The 20,174-nt window shown below is 40.1% G+C and overlaps 1 protein-coding gene across 1 annotated transcript in view; it reads right to left on the bottom strand.

The window, feature by feature from the left end:
- The window catches only part of Slc5a8 (solute carrier family 5 member 8), a 50,145-nt gene extending 31,278 nt beyond the window's left edge, over window positions 1–18,867 (bottom strand). The window contains exons 1-3 of the mRNA XM_027392580.2: window positions 18,517–18,867; window positions 12,803–12,868; window positions 10,672–10,723 (exon numbers count right to left, since the gene is read on the bottom strand). Of these exons, the coding sequence (XP_027248381.1) occupies window positions 10,672–10,723; window positions 12,803–12,868; window positions 18,517–18,867 (469 nt within the window). The remainder of the gene's footprint in view (window positions 1–10,671; window positions 10,724–12,802; window positions 12,869–18,516) is intronic.
- Window positions 18,868–20,174: the final 1,307 nt, after the last annotated feature.

Here is a 20,174-nt window from a genome sequence, read left to right as displayed (position 1 = left end):
ATAATTAGGTTTGCCATAGGAACTAAAGCAACATGATACTAACAGAAAACCAGACACATAGAACAATGTGTTAGAACAAGAGACCCAGAAAGGAGCCCACATAGCTACAACCACCTAATACGTGGCAAAGGCATCAGAAACATGTTAGAAAATACAGCCTCTTCAACAAATGGCGTTTGAAAATTGGATAGTCACATATACAAGCATCAAACTGCAGGGAGAGGGAGTTAAGAACTGGCTCAGTGGTTAAGATCACTTCTTGCTCTTACAGGGGACCCAGGTTTGATTCCCTGTACCCACTTAGTGACTCACAACCATCCATAACTCCAGCTCCAGGGCATCGTTTATCTCTTTCTGATCACAACAGACACTGGGCATGCACATGGTGCACAAACATACATATGAGCAAAACACTCATATATATATAATTAAAAAACAAATAAAGCCATTGTTTAAAAGAGTGAAACTAGGTCCATATCATCACGCACCATAAATAAATATGGGTCAAATATTTTAATGTAAAACCTGAAATACTGTAATAAAATATTGGCTAAAGAAAAAAAACACTAGAAAAAAAGGCATATGCAAGGACTTTCTGAAAAGGAGTCCAAGAGATAAAAGCCCAAAAGTGACAAACAGGGTTTTCATAGAAAGTGATACAGTCAGCAAAGTGAACTACAGAATGGAGGGAAAAGTCTTCGCCAATAATTAATTCCGCAGGGAATTATAGTCTAGAATATATAAAGAACCATTAAGAATTAAGTATCGTTTGCTCTCCATTCCACACTGCCAGAGAAGCTAGGAAACAAGGAGGACTCTAAGAGAGACATACATGGTCTCCCGGAGAAGGAGAAAGGGACAAGATCTCCTGAGCAAATTGGGAACATAGGGGGGAGAGGAGAGGGAGCTAGGAAAAAGAGAAGGGGAGAAGAGGGGAGAGGAGGACATAAGAGAGCAGGAAAGTTTAGTTGGGGAAAAACTAGAGGAGAGCAAGATAAGAGATACCATAATAGAGGATAATAGAGGAACCATTACAGGTTTAAAGAGAATTCTGGCACTAGGGAAATGTCCAGAGATCTACAAGGATGACACCAACTAACAATCTAAGCAGAAGTGGAGAGGTTACATTAAATGCCCTTCCCAGATAATGAGATTGATGACTACCTTATATGCCATCCTAGTGTCTTCATGTAGTAGCTGATGGAAGCAGAAGCAGACACCCACAGCTAAACACTGAACTAAACTCCTGGAATCCAGTTGCAGAGAGGGAGGAGTAATGAGCAAAGGGGTCAAGACCAGTCTGGGGAAACCCACAGAAACAGCTGACCTGAACAAGGGGGAGCTCATGGACCCCAGACTGATAGCTGGGAAACCAGCATAGGACTGATCCAGACCCCCTGAATGAGGTTGTCAGTGAGGAGGCCTTGGCAATCTATGGGGCATCTGATAGTGGATCAGTATTTATCCCAAGCAAAAGAATGAACTTTGGGAGCCCATTCCACATAGAGGGATACTCTCTCAGCCTAGACACACTGGGGAGGGCCTAGGCCCTGCTCCAAATGATATGACAGACTTTGAAGATTCCCCCATGGAAGGCCTACCCTCCTTGGGGAGCAGAAAGGGGAAGGGATAGGGCTTAGTGGGGGCATCAGGGAAGGAGGGGAGGGAGAGGAAACTGGGATTAACATGTAAAACAAGCCTTTTCTAATTTAAATTAAAAAAGAAATTTATTCCAGAAATAAACAAAAAAAAGAATTAAATATCAAAACCCAAAGTCATCTGTGCTGGCTAGCTTTATGTCAACTTGACACAAACTGTAGTCATTTCAGAGGAGGGAACCTCAATTGAGAAAATGCCTCTGTAAGATAAGGCTGTAGGGAATTTTCTTAATTAGTAATTGATAAGGGAGGGCCCAGCCCATTGTGGGTGGCAGCATGCTGGGCCAGTGGTCCTGGGTTCTATAAGAAAGCAGGTTGAACAAGACATGAGAAACAGCATGTTTTTCGAGACAGGGTTTCTCTGTGTAGCTTTGGAGCCTATCCTGGCACTCGCTCTGGAGACCAGGCTGGCCTCGAACTCACAGAGATCTGCCTGCCTCTGCCTCCCAAGTGCTGGGATTAAAGGCATGTGACACCAGCACCTGGCTTGTGATTCAGGATATTTAAGCCAAATAAACCCTTTCCTCCCCAAATTTCTTTTGGTCATAGTGTCTCATTACAGCAATAGCAACCCTAATTAAAATGTCACTCAAATTAAAAAATAGTTAATGAGTTAAATAGACATAATGGAAAAATACAAATGGCCAATGAATATTTGGGGAAGTGTTCAATGTGCTTAGGCATCAGAGAAATGCTTAGAGATTCCCTTTTACCTCAGTCAGGTGACTGTCATCAAGAAAATAACCAATGATGAAGAAAAAAAGATCCTCTGCTAGTAAAGATGTAAACTAATGCAGCCATGACATAAATCAGTATGGAGGATCCTCAAAAACTAAGGTAGAACTGCCCTATGAGCCTGATACACCATTCCAGTACATAGAATCAAAGATTCTAAGTCAATATATCAAAGACTCCAGGATACCCATACATAATGCACTGTTTACTACAGCCAAGATATGAAACAAGACCATATGTCCATCATCAGATAAATGGATAAGAAAAATGTGATACATATACAAAATGGAATTTCATTCTACTGTAAAGAAAAATGAAATCATGACATTTGGAGAAAAATGAATGGTTTTGGAGATCATTATTAAGTAAAAAAAAGTCAGACATTTTCCCTGATGTAGAATCTAGATATAAATGTGTGTGTGTGTGTGTGTGTGTGTGTGTGTATGTGTGTGTATGTGTGTGTGTCTTGGCATGTGTGTGTATGTCTCTGTGTGTCTGTGTGTCTGTGTGTATGTATGTGTATGCATGCATAGCATGTACAAGACATTAAATTAGAAAGAGCACTAGGAAGGGGGAAGAAGATGTTTAAGTCAAGTATGGAAAAGGCAGGATGATGGAATATTTATTTCATGAAAGCAAAAGAAAGGACTATTGGGGGAAGCAAGGGGACCAGTAATACATGGAGACGGGGAAGAGGAAAACAATGAAGAGGAACAAATAAGAACAACGTATGTGTGTATATAAATATCTGTATACAATTCAAGCCACCAGACCTGCATGCAAATGCTTCTACTTACTGAGTCACATCATTGGCCCAAGAGTTGGTTATTTGAAAAGACGGACAGGATAGGGAAATCTTAGCCAAGCCAAAAGAAAGAGAAAGGCCATTTGATAACATAGAGCTGAAAAGGGAGACATTACAACAGGCACCTATGAAATTCAGAAAACCATAGACATACCTTAAAGTCTTACAGTCCACTAATTTGGAAAATAAAACAAATGTATAAATTTTTATAATTTTGGCCTATCAAATTTAAACCAATTTGGGATTAATAAGTTAAACAGATCTGTAACAAACAATAAGATTGAACCAGGAGATTAAAATGGCCCTACTAAAAAGAGTCCACGCCCAGATCGATCCAGAGAAGAATTCTGTAAAGCATTTAAAGAAGAGCTAACACCAATCCTCAAATCACTCCATAAAACAGAAAATGAAAGAACACTTCCAAACTCAATATGAAGCCAGTGTCACTCTAATATCAAAACCAGGTAAATATACAAAAAGAAAATCACAGACAACTTCCTTTATGAACACAGATGTAAAGTGTTATCAATAAACTTACAACCGGTTTCAAGAACATATCAAAAAGATAATTCATCATGATCAACTTAGCCTCATTCCAGAGATACAGGATGGTTCAACATGCACAAATCAGTAAATGTGATTCATCACGTAGATGGCCTCAAGATGAAATCATATGATCATTTCAAGAGATGCAGAAATGGTCTTTGTCAATATCCATTATCTTTTTCATAACTAAAAACCCTGAAGAGACTAGGATGGAAGAAATGTATCTTCGCATAATAAAGGCTATACTTGACAAACCTACAGCTTAAACAGCATAGTAAATAGAGAAAAATTCAAATCATTTCTGCTAAAATCAGGAAGACATGGTTGTTCACACTTTCTACTCCTGTTCGATATAGTGATTCAGTCTTAGCTAGAACACTAAGACAAGATAGGAAAATAAAATTGATAAAAAAACAAGAAAAGATGCAGTTAAATATTCTTATTTTCTGATGATAAGGTTCTACATATAAGAGTCCTTAAAATCTCCACCATAAAATTATTAGAGTTCATAAACTCAGGAAAGTGGTAGTATACAAAATTAGCATACAAAGATCAGTAGCCTTTCTACATTGCAATGACAAACATACTGAGAAAGAAATCAGAGAAACAACCCACTTGACAATAGTGGAAGAAACTCAACAAAGGAAGTGAAAGATCTCTATGGTGATAACTTTAAAACACTGAAAAAGAAAATTGGGGAAGACATTAAAATATGTAAAGATCTCCCATGTTGATGAACTGGAATAATTAGTATTGTGAAAATGGCTGCCTTACAACCTACAGATTCAATGCGCTACCCAATAAAATTCTTACACTATTCTTCACAGAAATAGGGGAAAAAATCAATGTTATGAAGCAAATGAAAGCACAAAAGAGCTCATATATCCAAAGGAATCCCAGTCAGAAAGTATAATGCTTTAGGTATTACCATACCTAATTTCAAATTGTTCTATAGAGTCATAGTAACAAACATAGCATGATAATGGCACTCAAACAGAAACATGGGTCCATGGGATAGGTCAGAGTTCCTACATGTAAGCCTACACAGCCACAGCCACCTTGATTTTGACAGCTTTGTCAAAATACACACTGGAAGAAAGATAGCATTTTCCTGAATGGTGCTGAGTAAGCTAGATGGAGAGTTACACATAAAGCTTGAATCTAGACTGTTTTTTTTTTTTCACCCTACACAAAACTAAACTCCAAATGGCTCAAAAACCTTAGTTAGTACAAGACCTAATATCTGAAACAGCAGAAGGAAGAAGCTAGGGAAACAGTACAAGACACAAGGTCTTTTTTCTAGGACTCCGGTCACTTGGGAAATGTGGCCAACAGTCAACAAATGGGACTTCATAAAATAAAAGCCTTTTTTACAGGAAAGGAAAAAGTTAATCAAGTAAAGGGATAGGCCATGGAATAAGAGAAAATATTTTCCAGCTATATATCCAACAGGAAATATATAGATTACTAAAAAAAAAAAAAAAAAAAAAAAAAAACCTTTAAAATGCTAAATGCCAGGAAAATACACAACTCAACCAAAAAAAAAAATGGCTAAAGGACTGAACTGCCAATTCTCAAAAGAAATTAAAATGGCCAATAAATAATTTTTAAAGTGTTCAGCATCTTTAGTCATCAGAGAAATGCAAATTAAAATTACTTCAAGATTTCATTTTGTCCCACTCAAAATGGATATCAAGAAAGCAAATGGTGCCCAATCTGACAAACGTGTAGAGAAGGAGGAACCTGTGTTAACTGTTGATGGGGGTATAAACTGTTGCAGTCAATATGGAAATCACTTTTCCAGAATCTTCCATTCTCTAAAAAAACTAAAAAAGGAACTTTCTTATGACCCAGCTATGCCACCCCTTAGCACATACTCAAAGGATTCTAGCCTTTTAGAAGGAACAAAAAATCTATCTCCATTCATAAATACAAAAGTCCTACCCAGGCATGATGATGCATATATGTAATCCCAGCACTTGACTGGTAGAAACAAGAAGATTGGGAGTTCAAGAATAGAGCTCAAGTGGGTAAAGGGTACACCAAGCCTGAAGACCCCGAGTTGAATCCCCCAAACCTACACAGCAGAAGGAAAACCCAATTCCCATAAGTTGTCCTCTGATCTCCTCGTGGGCACTTCTCTTTAACATACACAATGAATAAGATATAAAAAACAAAACTAAGATTTCAAGACTAGCCTCAGTTATATAGCATATTTATGGGCTACATGCAACCCTGTCTCAAAACAACATGAACAACAAAAGGGAAATCCCAAATACTAAATTGAACTAAATAGCAAATTTATTTTGATCATTTCATGAACCAAAAAAACTCAACATGAGTAGTCACCAGAAAAACAAATCAAGACCACACTGCAAAATTATAACATATGCTAATATTACTAAAAATGAGAAAAAAGAATGCTGAGTGTTGTCGAAGATGAAAGATGACTTGAATTCTCAGATATTGTGGAATGTGCATATAAAATTGGGGAAACCTTAGAAAAGCTATTTGGCAATTTCTCTTAAATTTCATGCATACACTTGTCCTAGCTTAGTTCAGAATAGATGTATGTTTAACTTTATACCTTCACATACTTCATTTCTGATCAAATAAAAACAGGTATGAAAGCAAAATAGCACATAAATCTGTATGAAGATGTTGTTAGTGTCTTTAATTCATAGTAGCCTAAAAAGCTAGAAGCATTCCAATGGCCATCAGCAAAAGACTAGATGAATAGATTTTGGTGGGTATATGCTGTGAAATATCTCTAGTGATGAAAAGTAATGAACTAAGCTAGTGAGATGGCTTCATTATTAATATGTTTGCCATTTAATGTGGTAACTGGGATTTGGAATCCCCAACCCCAGTAAATGCTAGTTGTGCATGGCTGCTTGCCTACAAGTGCAACGTTAAGAAGGGGGAGACAGGGAAACCCTAGAATAGCTTGCCAACTCAATGAGTAATATCAGAGAGTTCTAGTTTCAACTGAAGGAACCTACCCAAAAGTGAATAACCATTGCAGCTGATTCCCTGAGTCAGCCTTAGGCCTCCACACATGCACACATGTGGGTACACATATACACACACATGAGAGAGAGACAAAAAGACATAAAAGAATTACTTATTCATATAGCAACATAAAGGGATCTCAGAAGCAGTTGGCTGACCAAAGAAACCAGATACACAAAGGCTGTCTAGTCTTCTGCTTACACACAATCTAAGAACAGTAAAAACTGACTTATTCGGATAAAAATAAAAAAAGAATCACATAAAACGGTAGGAGAATGTATTAGAAAGTGGCATAAGAAACTTCTTGGAAGTAGATTATGGAAATAGTCTACATCTTGAGTTGGATTATAGTTACATGAGAATATGCAATTCTTAAGATTCATCCAACTGTCCACCTAAACTGTACCTCAATAAAAACTGGCTTTTGACTTTTAAAAACAGGAAAAAAATAACACATATACTTGTGATTAAGCAGACTTACTTTGTTTTCTGACTCTAAGAAACTGAGAAACATACCAGGGAAATCTAGTATTAATATGATAGGATCTTTTGATATTAGTATTGTAGATATGATGATGGACTATTATTATGTTTTTAAGGACTCACTGAAATACAGATGAACTGATGCAACATTTCAGATTTACAGCAAATAAAGCTACTGGGGAAGGGGGTTGGTTAAATTTGGCTACGAGTAGATAATTACTAAAATATAGTGGTGAGTACATCAAGGTTCAGTGAACTCTCCTCCCTATCTTAATGTTTGTTTGAAGTTTTTCCATAACAATAGAAAATGAAATCTATAAAGATAATTCTGTGTATACTAAGTTCCAGTTCTGTGAAGCTTTACAAGCATCTGCTGTTCAGAAGGTACTGTGTCTTCTCTCCTGGGTACAACAGGTACTGTGGCTACTCTCCCAGGTACAGCAGACAATTGATATTCTAATCATCCAAATGCAATCCCTCTGGCTTTGATTACCTAGAAAATGGCTCCAGAACTCTCCAGACTGAGAGGACAAAATCCTTGATTTCATCAGAGATCAATGTCCATGCTCAGATTATTCCTAGAACACACTTCAAAATCCAGATACTTTTAATTACATGTAAATCAATAGCTGAGAAAGAGAAGGGGAGAAGAGGAGATGAGAGGAGGACATGAGAAACCAGGAAGATTGAGTCGGGGAAGAATAGAGGAGAGCAAGAAAAGAGATACCTTAATAGAGGGAGCCATTATAGGTTTAAAGAGAAATCTGGCAGTAGGGTAATGTCCAGAGATCTACAAGGATGACCCCAACTAAGAATCTAAGCAATAGGCTACCTTCTATGCCCTTCCCTCAAAATGAGATTGATGACTACCCTATATGCCATCCTAGAGCCTTCTTCCAGCAGCTGATGAAAGAAGAAGCAGAGATCCACAGCTAAGCGCTAAGCCAAATCCCTGGAATCCAGTTGTAGAGAGGGAGGAGTGATGAGCAAAGGGGTCAAGACCAGTCTGGGGAAACCCACAGAAACAGCTGACCTGAGCAAGGGGGCGCTAGACTAACAGACTAACAGCTAGGAAACCAGCATAGGACCAAACCAGGTTCCCAGAACATGGGTGTCATTTAAGAGGCCTGGACAGTCTATGGGGCCTCTGGTAGTGAAACAGTATTTATCCCTAGTGTACAAATGAACTTTGGGAGCCATTTCACATAGAGGGTTACTCTCTCAGCCTAGGCCCTGCCCCAAATGATGTGACAGACTTTGATGATTTCCCTTGGAAGGCTTCACCCCTCCCTCGGGAGCAGAAGAGACATGGGATGGGGGTTGGTGAGGGGAATGGGAGAATGGGAGGGAGAGGGAACTGGGATTGATATGTAAAATAAGATTGTTTCTAATTTAAATAAAAACTCAGTTCTTAAGATATGAAATAACCTGTTCCTGATGTTGGTGATGCTGACATGGATCATGCCTGACATGCAGGCATGAAGAGGACATTATATGATGGAGTTCTTCTTTGTAATGATGCTGTCATATTTCACATACTAGGGTAACAGTTACTACCACACCTGTCATAAAATCAGGAGAATGGAGTATGGAGTTAGTAGGCTTACCCTATATTATACTTATTTCAAGCCAGCCACACCCCTTTTATCTATAATAGTCCTGGCTGCAATTGGTGGCACAGAACTTGTGGAACTAGCTAACCAATGCCTGGTTTGACTTAAGAACCACTCTATGAGACTGATGATACATGACACTGCTGGGGTCCAGGAACCCAACTCTTAAAAAAAAAAAGAGTACTGATAAAGTGACCCCTAATGACACTGTGCTATCCTGTAGCTGATGGGAACAAATATAGAGACCTACAGCTTGACATTATGCAGAGAGTGAGAGACCTTGGATCACTCAGCCCTAAATGGGCAGTCTCCATCGAATCTGTCCTCCTGGGGACCAAGGAATCCCCTCAGAAGAGAACAGAAAGAATATGAGAGCCAGAGTGATCAAGGACACCAGGAGAACAAAGCCCTCCGAATCAGCATGGGCAAGGCTTATATGAACTCACAAAGGCTGGGGCAGCATGTACAGGGCCTACACAGGTCTGCACCAGGTCCTCTGTATATATATTATGCTTCCAGCTTAGTGTTTTTGTGGGATTCCTGAGAGTGTGAATGAGTGGGTCTCTGATTCTTCTGCCTTCTCTTGGGCTCTTTTTCTCCTGTTTGTTTGTCTTGTCCAGCTTCTATATGATAGTTTTTGTTTTATCTTATAATATTTTATTTTGTGTCTTTTGTTTTGTTTTTTGTTTAGTTGGTTAGAGGTTGGTTTTTCAAGACAGGGCTTCGCTGTGTGTAGCCCTGGCTGTTCTGGAACTCACTCTGTAGACCAGGCTGACCTCAAACTCAGATTAATCTGCCTCTGCCTCTGCCTCTCTAGTGCTGGGATTAAAGGCATGCACCGACACTGCCTGGCATTTTGTTATATTTTGTTACTATCTCTTATAAGCCTGTTAGTTTTCTAATGATGGATATAAAGGGTGTGGGCTGAATGAGAGGAGAAAAAGGAAGGAACTGAGAGGGTTGAATGGAGGGAAATGTAATCAGGATATACTTTGTGGGAAAAGAATCTATTTTCAATAAAAGGGGGGAAAACACATCCAGGTTGCCTAGAGTCAGGGAAAGATTAATTCTAAGGAGGCATGAGAGAAAACATTGATGTGATGTCTTAATTGTGATATTGGTTACATGAGTTAACATATGTCCACTTTCATTGAACTTGGCATTGGAGCCAACACATCTGATTATATGAAAATTAATCCCCAATAAAGTATAATTAAAATTAAAAAAAATAATAAAGTAGGTTTTCATATGAAAAGCAAAGAACAATTGAACAAGCCACGGGCAGCAAGCCAGGAAGCAGCATCCCTCCATAGCCTCTGCTTCACTTCCTGCCTACAGGTTCCTGCCTTGACTTCCCTTCATAATGAACTGTAAGCTATAAGCCAAAACAAATCCATTCCTCCCCAAGTTGCTATTGGTCATGGTGCTTATGGAATCAATAGAAAGCAAATTAATACAGGGATTAGTCAAAAAGGAGGGAGTACAGTCATTAAGCCTACAGTGGAGAGGGGCACAGGTTGTGAAGAAACTAAGAATGGCTGGTGAGTAGTATACAACACAGAAGCAACCACTCCTACTCCATGCCATCCCCAGTAAGGTCTAGGTCTGTCCTTTAAGCCTACAGATAGATGTTTTCAAACCATCCAATAGAAACACCAAAGAAGCTAGTACAGACACTAAGCCTACCCCACCACCCCCATAAAACCCATAAGGACTACTAGAAGTCCTTTTCCATCTGTCTATCTCTCCAAGGACAGAATAGCACTTAGCAAAACTGAACCCAACACTGTGAGCTCCTTGATTGACATTTTAAATGTACCTTGATTCAAAGCCAGAGCAGGGGCATAAATAACAATTCCGGTATACAGAATCTAGTGGGGAGAGAAGAAAAATAATGAGTAATATGAAGTATGAAATTAATGAGTTACATATGACAATTATAAAATCAAATATGAATTGATATTTTTAAATATATTTAATGTCTAATTATAACTTGGGAGTATTTAAATAAAATTGATTTTTTTATTTTCTGTCTGCAGTGTTGCTAAACATCACAAAAAATCTCTTATGAAGATCTTTTGTAAAAGTGTGTAATTAAAAAAATAGGTTCATTGATCCACCACCTTTAGCTTAAATTCAATTTTCATAGATTTAAAATACTTAACTACAAAGAAGGAATATTAGGTTGGCCTCTTAATATATGCCTTCAAATATTGCTAATCACCATTTTCTTATCTATGTTGGGGATGGAATCCAGTGCCTTACACAGACATAAGAAACAGTCTAAAGCAAAGCAACAAACCAACCATTCAAATGATTGCTTTCAAAGTAAAATTTTTGAAAACTGGGTTTTAAAATAATTAAGATAAAAGTGTAAACGTACACTAAAAATTATGAAACCTTTCAAATATTATAGTCCATTATTTTATATAATCACTTTTCACTCATATATTCAACAAATATTTATTGACCTTGAGTACAATAGTTAAGAAAAATTATCTGCTCCTCAAAATATTTTATTGCATCCACCCTTCAAATACATTCTATAGCAGTTAACTCGAAGTAACATTATAAAAACATTATTTGCGAATTGAATGCTTAATTATCCTACATAGAAGCAAATCCTTCAAAAAGGATGTGCTAAAGTCCCCTTGTTTTGAAAAGAAATGAGCTAGTTTCCCTAGTCAATAGTCTGTCTGTGTTGAAGATTTGAAATGTGATGGGCTATCTTCCTAACAATTGTTCCCAATTCTTGTTCATGTACACATTTTTAACTCAAACATAGAGGGTTCTCAACCTTCCTAATGCTGTGACCCTTTAATACAGTTCCTCATGTTGTGGTGATTCCTAACCATAAAATTATTTTCATTGCTACTTCATAACTGTGATTTGCTAATTATGAATCATAATGTACATTTCTGATATGCAGGATATCTGATATGTGATCCCACACACAGGTTGAGAACCACTGTCTAGACATACAAGCAAGTTGCCTTAGAGTATCAGAATCTCCACCAGACCCCAAAGTTACCTGTCTTTCATACCGAGAATACTAAGACCTGATAAAATGTACAAAGATATAAAATAAAACCAAGTTAAACAGAGGGAAAAGGCACCCTGTCTCACATCTCTCTGGAGCAGATGCTCAAGCAGCTTTTGAGTGGAGAAATGCACATTGTCAACCTTCCTTACCAAATCTGAACCTAAAAGCTCAGTGTGGAGGGAGAGAGATATAAACCATGTGATAATGATCATGAAAACCCTCCAGCAGCCTTTTACAGAAGCATCAGTGCAGTGATGCTTATCTGTACCAGCCACTTGGTAAACCTTTGCTTTCCATTCATGCTCATCAATATGTCCACATTTGCATGTTCTTGAATGACTGCATTGTGGATGTGTCTTCAAAATATCTTCTAGAGCTCAGGATTCTCCTATGCTAACTATACTGCTCCAATTGAGTCTAAGAGCTCAATTTTAAAGAATGCCAATTCATTTTTAAGATACATTTTTACACAAAATTGTTCCCTAAGGTCTTCCTGTCAGATTATATAGAGATATATATTAAATATAGATATATATCCCTCAAATACTTCTGTCTTTTAAATCATGCACTCATTGTCATTTTGGTCCAGGGTGAGGAAGGTAAGAAAGGGTAGTTTCCTAAAGCTCCATAACCATTCCTTGACCAATACAGTATTTAAATTCACTTAAACCATTGTTTTTCCAGGAAGTAACGTCTTCACGGTCTAGGGATCTTCAGGTTTCGTTCTTTGTGATGACAAGTATGTTTTTGTTCTGTTTTCTTTGTTTTGTTTCTTTTTCATTTCCTCATATTGTATTCATCTCTATTTTATCTTCCATGTATTTCCCAAGCAAAACTCACCCAGGGCCAAGGACAAAACATATTTTAGAGGACAGAAGAGGAAGTAAATTAATGGAGAGGTACTTACTGTTTGAACAATGAATAGGACTGTCCCACAGAGACGAATTAATCGATTAAATCGAAGTTCCAAATACTGTTGCAAAAAAAAATAAATAAAACCGAAAAACAGTGATGTAAATGTTCTAAACACATTAAAAATCAGCTCTAGAAATAAAGCATAAGATATTTAAAGAAATATCATAACTTATTTGCATTCTGTGTTTGTTTTAGTTATTTGTTACAAATAACAATATTGATGCTTTATATTACAATTCCATGATGTTTAATATACATAAGATTTATGTAATTCTGTTACATAATCAGTGCATGAAAACTCCCTCGTGATGCCCCTATCAGTAACCAATCTTTTCTTCAACTCCCTCCCCAGTTTGGTCTGGAAAAATTGGAAAATTGATCACATAAATGGAATTATAGTCTAGCTTTTTTTCTTTAAATAATATGCAAACTATTGTTTCTTCCCTCTTCTTCATGACCACTCTACATTCCCTTTGATTCGATTGAGAATTCAACCTTTTTCTATTTCTAAGTGGAAATCTGCATCAGCTGCCCTGCCTTTTCTGAGCAGGAGAAAGTCACGTGACCCCTATACACCCAATCACTTTCTCTCCACATTGGTAGCTGCTAAACTGGGTAGGGATTGGATTGACACTAACTGATTATAACCTTAAGAACTAAAGAATCTGTTGAAGCTTTGTCATTTCCAGGAGCTTTTTACTCAACCTCCCATACTGTTGTGTGAACTACCTTCAAGTTCCTTCCTCTGCAATTGTGTGTGTGTGTGTAAATGTGTGATGTGTGTATGTGTGTCTAAATGTGTGTATATGTACATATATATATGCATGTGTGTAAGTTTGTGTGTGTCCAAGTTTGTGTATATATGTTTAAGTGTGTGTGTGTGTGTGTGTGTGTGTGTGTGTGTGTAACATAAGTCACCCAGGTTAAATTTTCTGTTGTTGCTTTGTTTTGTTTTATTCTGTCTCTGAGACAAGGTCTTGCTGTGTAGACCAGGCTGGTCTTCTTTTGCTCCTCCTGCCCTTTACATGTGAATTACATGATATGCCACAATTTGTGGCTAGCTGTGTCAGTTTTGGCTTGGCTTTGCTTTTGCTCTTAAAATGGAGTTTCACTGTGTCATCCAGATTGGCCTCAAATTTCCCATCCTTCTGCTTCAGTCTTTGAGTGTCAAGTCAGCTTCTGTATAGAGCCAAGATCTTGCCATTTTTTCTAACTCTCCCTGAAATCTGCATTAGCTTTTAATATGTTCTGTTTATTTCCTGTGTTGTATAATATATAATAATATATTACAGAGTTAGAATCAGAATTTCAGAGTTGAAGTCCAAGATACTGTTTAACTTGAATATTACTAGTACATGTAAAAAGAAGCCACAGCCTAGCAGTCTTGCTGTATAAAAGAGGAGGAGACAGAGAAGCATGAGGAGGAGGAGATGTTGACATTAGCTAATCATTAAATGGAAAGACATATGGCTATTTTTGCTCCATAATCACAACTAACACATCTGGTGTACTTGCTGTGCACATTGTGAAGCAGGCACTGTGTTAGAGATGAAGACCAAGCTTGTAACCTAATTGTTGTAAGGAATGTAACACAAAATCTTAGAAACTTGGATACATGTAATCTGTGTATATAAGTAAATAATCTAACAATGAGTTTGAGATGCAATAGGTATGTGGAGCCACAGACAATAAGACTTTCAAAAACAACTGAAGGATGACAAATGCCCAACACAGTGCAAGGCATTTGCAGCAGAGTCTCAGCTCTTGACTAGTCCCATGCCTGACTAATGAACTTGAGGCCCTCTCTCTCTCTCTCTCTCTCTCTCTCTCTCTCTCTCTCTCTCTCTCTCTCTCTCTCACTCTCTCGGCTTCCTTGTGTTTAAAATGAGGGTCAATCAAGCAATTTTTCCCTTTTATTTTGCAAGGGAAAGTATCCATGGCCGGGCGTTGGTGGCACACGCCTTTAATCCCAGCACTCGGGAGGCAGAGGCAGGTGGATCTCTGTGAGTTCGAGGCCAGCCTGGTCTCCAGAGTGAGTGCCAGGATAGGCTCCAAAGCTACACAGAGAAACCCTGTCTCGAAAAACCAAAAAAAAAAAAAAAAAGAAAGAAAGAAAGAAAGAAAGAAAGAAAGAAAGAAAGAAAGAATCCAATAATAAAAGTTGACAAGGAGATGTAAACTGTTCAAAAGTAAGATTTTAAGATTAGTAGAATCAAAAATCCATGGACCTTGTGAATTATATCAAAAACATGTTAGGGTATTTTGGAAGACATTTTGGAGAGTGGAGAAGTTTCTGAAAACTAGAAACAGAGTGGTGCTATTTTTGAAGAACTTTTTTAGTAAATCTGTAATATACATGAGTGGGCATAAATAGAGAAGTCTTTTTCTAGGTCCACGCATGCAATTGCTGGAGAATACACAAAGCTTAAGGACTAGGCCTCCTAAATGTGGGTGACAGTTGGAGAGTTTGGACAGTCGATGGAGCTGCTGGCAATGGAACCAGTAATTATCACTAGTGCATGAACTGGCTTTTTGGAGCCCATTCCCTATGGAGGGATGCCTAGATACAGAGGGGATGGCCTTGGATCTGCTCCAAATGATGTGACAAACTTTGATGATTCCCCATGGGAGGCCTCACCCTCTCTGAGGAGAGGATGAGGCTAGGGTGGAGAGATGGTAGAGGGAGTGCGAGGACAGGAGGGAGAGGGAACTGGGGTTGGTATGTAAAATAAGATTGTTTTAAGAATTAAAAAAGAGAGATTATGGCAGAAAAAAATGGAGCAAGTTGAACCAAATAACTTGAAATCTTTTACATTTAAAATTGTCCCCCAAATCAACTGACAAATATGTTTACGCTTACATAAATCCAACTGAAGACAGAACCAAACAGCCATGGATCCTTTGCTAGACTTCAGAGGAAATACATTGAGACCTAACAAGAAACCCTGGTCCTATTGCAATAGACTTAGAGAACAGATCCAGAGTTTACAAGCAAAACTACAGAATAATAGATGCATACAGTGAACAAAGAACTTTCATAGTCTTTGGAATTCAGAATAACTTAGAAATGTGAAGGCTTCCATTGATATTCATAAATAAAGTAACTAAAAAATAGAAGTAGAGCCTGAGTGATCCTGAAGACATTATTAATTGCACCAGATGCCTGCCAGAGGCTTCCTGCCAATCTGTGGGTCTGGACACGGTTAAACACCTACTCAACCTATATTTTGGCAGCAATGATAGAGGAAAAATGGTTGTGGCCCACCAAATTGGGCTATAGAGATAGGAACATAGAGATAATTCATATTTGAGAAAGAATGTGAAGGTGACCATTACTCCGTGTTGGACAACATCTGTATACGTGTCCTCAGGAAAGCCACAAAGCAATTCCCCCAAGAAATCCTCTGCTGTGACTAATTGAACAAGCAGGCCCAGCAAAGCTGCTCAACTCCCTTCTCTCCGACACCTAGCACTCCTAACTGGACAAGTACAGCATGCTGTTAAGTTCAAGGGTCCTCCATGACTTCCTTGGCTCGCTCAGAGCTGGCATAAGCCTTGGGGTTATAACAACTCACCAGAGCCCTCAGAGGCAGTCAGTAAATTGCTTGGCGTGGATCCCCATTCCCCCCCCACACACACACACTGGCTTAACTTGCTCTGAGGCTTTCCATCCAGCAACAGGGCTGTAAGCATACACTTACAAGAATTTTGTTGGGTGTTGAATCACATAATACGTGTAAAACATTCAGCCTGGTGCCTGGAATGAATTAAGCATTCAATCAACATTGGCTTTTTGTCATTTTTAGCCAGAATCCTTACTAACTCAGCTTCTGTCACTAAAAGCATAGGAGACTTCTCTTTCTGGTTGAGTTCATGTTACAGCTCTGAAGAGGCATGGGCCACGGGTTCTCAGAGCAGTGTTCTCCTGGCAGGGCTGCAGTCCTCTTGCTAGGTTATTCGAACCCTTTTCTAAGTTTTGGAGTTGGTTAGCTACAGGTCAGAGCTCACAGACATCAGTGTCAGCATAGTCCACCTGGTAAGGCACGTGAGTGACAGAGGTCAGGAGTTCACACCCTGCATAGCCCACCCTGGAAACACACGTGATGACAAAAGCCAGGGGTGTGCATATCTAAAGATGCTGGAATATTCCTCACAGCCACTAAGAAATATGTTCTGTCACATAACTCACTGAACAAGGGCCCCTTCAGCACTGGTCATTTTCCATGTGTAATTTTCATAAGGACGTGTATGTAAGAAAGGATTTCTCTGCCATGAGAAGTGGGTGTTCAGGCATGAAAAGCCTCGGTATAGGCATTAACAGAACAAGAGAAGTGGCTATTGCTGGATGCCCAGTGGTCACAGGAAATGTGGATACAATGTCATCAGCCTTCCAAGTTTTCAAAAGACATTGAAATTTTTATTTGACTCTTTCTCTTCATTAAATTCTTAAGTTAACATTTTTTATTAAACAAAATAATAAGGGCTTCTTATAAATGTTTTGAAAAACAAAATAAAATGGCAATGAAAGCTGAACTTGACCTGGGACAGCCAGTTTGTCACCTCCCCTCACCAACAGGGCAAAGACTGTTTCCATAAATTCGGTGACCACAGTTAGAAGACAATTCAGCCTGGGACATGCCTAGACCCAGGGGACATCACTTTTGCCATGCCATCCAGGCAGGTACCCAGCACAGGTCACTCTGAAACCGCCTTCCAGTGACCCTGAGCTTCAAGGAAACAGGTCACAAACCCCAGGCCTGAGGGGACTCTGAGCCCTCTGGCTGATGGCCTAGCACAGTGGAAACTTGTCTGTGAAGCCTGTAGGTCGGGGCCTGGGTGAAGGACACCCCCTGTCTCCCAAGAGACTGAGCTTTTTAACAGGGGCACAGGCACATTCACCTTTGACATCTCTTTAAGCCAAATCAAACACTCTTCATCTTCGAAAACCCTTTTTCTGGGAGCAACTTTAAGAAGACATCCAGAGGAAGGCTGCAACGGATGAAATGTGGGTCTCCTTTTTCCCATAGGAAGGCGGCAGGGCTGTTTAGAGATCTCACTGTGGCATTTTTCTAATCACCTCAGGGTAACCTCCATCCCAGTAATTACATTCGGCCTTTACCCAGCATCTGCTCTGCTCTAGGCTCTATTCTAAACGAAACACCTTGCATCAGTTCATTTAATTCTCTCCACAATCGGATGAGGTTGGTGGTACCATTTTCTTCTTGAGAGAAGACATTGGTACAAGAGGTTAATTAATGGCCCAAGGTCATTCACAAGTAAGTGGTGGAATTCAATCTTAAGGCAAGCTCTGGAACAAGAGCTACTTCTTAACCGCTCAGGGTTGACAAATTCTTTCTCCATCTTCCAGAGGGAGGATCTGAGACTGGAATAGCTTAGCCTTTCCAACCCAAAACACACACACACACACACACACACACACACACACACACACACACATTTTTGGAAAGACTTGAGCAAGTACTCGTCCCTTCCACTCAGTTTACTTTGGATTTCAGCTCAGAAAACTCAATCCCAAGGATTTATCCCACTTAGAAGACATATGCCTTAATGGGGAGTAGGGGGCCAGAGTCCGAGACCTACCCACAAGAAGAGATTCCCATATGGCAGAAACTGCTTGCCCCCAGAAAGTTCCTTCAGGAGCTTGAAAATGCAAGCAAGCCTTCACTCTCTCCCCTCACCTCTTACCTCGTAGGTGCTGGTGATCCCCAGTCTATAAAACACCGGAAGGAAGACCTCTGCGCTGATGACCACCACAAAAAAGTAGGTGATGCCAAAGATGCTGAACATTGCCCCAAAACGGTAGACCTCGGCGGGGGTGCCCAGGACAGTGACAGCGGACATGAAGCTGGCGGTGAGAGACAGAGCCACCGGCACTGCGGTCATACTGCGACCACCCATCAGAAAGTCCTTGGAGGTCTGCTGGCCGCCCCCCGCGAAGGCATAGTAGATGCCTATGACTGCCGAGATGAGCAGCATGCCTGCGAACACCACGTAGTCCCACACCACAAAGCTGCCAATGACCCGCGACTCGTCCATGGCCCCCGCGGTGACCTGAGCCCGCCCGGAGTGAACAGTGGTGGCCTGCTCAGCAGCACAGGTCGCTCGCTTTAGCCTCCGACAGCGCTACCTTCTTTCTCCCTGTTGCGGCTGGCGTGGCGTCGGCGGAGACCAGGTACGTCCAGCAGATGTAGATCCTCGTGGAGGTGGGAGCCTAGCTACCCGCTGCCAATCACCCGGTGGGGGAGCCCCTGTCGCCAGCTGCGTCCCCGGCAGCCTGGGACCTGGGGAAGTCTGCGCGTTGGCGCGGAGCGCTCACTAGTTGCCAGACCAGAGTGGCCCCGAACTGTGACTACCTAGGCACCAAGCGACTCTGGGGCGGGTGAGATCTGGAGCCTCCCGCCGCGTCCAGCGAATCCACAGCGCGCTCTCTGCATTAAGTGACAGCGGCTGCGACGCACCATTTAAAAAGGCAGGTGATGGGTGTGTTGGGGCGGGGGTGTGGATCGAAGGGCAGTTGTCACGCCTTTAAGTTTAGCTTTCCAGTTCACAGTCCAGGTCCTTGCTTGAAGGTACACCTAGAGTTTGAGGCTCATCATCACTTGACAGATTAATGGGTGATGGGAGTGACAACTGTGGTAACTGAGATCACAGTGGTTAGTCAGGTGAGCAATTATAAAGGAGATGAAAGAGGCTTTCTGTGGGTTGCTTGAGTTTTCACTCGCCAAACATTTCTGATCCCTTATAGTCTATGTGATCCCCTACTAGAGCCTGCAGTAGCAGTTACAACTGTTATCCTCTAATTATATTTACGATAAAAACAAAAACAAAAATCCCAGATGTGTCTAGTGCCTTTTACAGTATCGAATGTGATTCTTACAATTACCCTTACGGTGGGAATTATCTCCATTTTTCTAAGGAAGGAAACTGCTTGGTGGAGGTGAAGTCACCAGCCATGAGGCACATGTCTGTAATTCTAGCACTTGCCAGGTGGGAGCAGGAAGACCAGAAGTTCAAGGTCATCCTCGGCTGTTCAGCAAGAACTACATGAGACCCTGCTGAGAGAGGAAAGGAGGAAGGTGGTGGTGGAGTGGGAAGAAGAGATAGGAAAAGAGGAGGAAAGGGTAGGAGAGGAGGTGAGTCACTTACCCAAGGAAATGATGGAGACGAAGTCTCTTAACCGGGCTCATGTATTAAAGGTAGACATGAATGTCACACTTAAAGCCACTTAAAATATCTTTAATGGTGTCTCTTAGATTTATTTATTTTTATTTTATGCGTATGTGTGTTTTGCCATCATGTGTGGCTTTGAACCATGTGCATGAAGTGCCAGTGGAGGTCAGAAG

Source organism: Cricetulus griseus (assembly GCF_003668045.3).
Source record: "Cricetulus griseus strain 17A/GY chromosome 1 unlocalized genomic scaffold, alternate assembly CriGri-PICRH-1.0 chr1_0, whole genome shotgun sequence".
NCBI lineage: Eukaryota > Metazoa > Chordata > Mammalia > Rodentia > Cricetidae > Cricetulus > Cricetulus griseus.
Note: the sequence above shows the minus strand (reverse complement) of the source record. Positions and strands in the feature narration are given on the sequence as shown.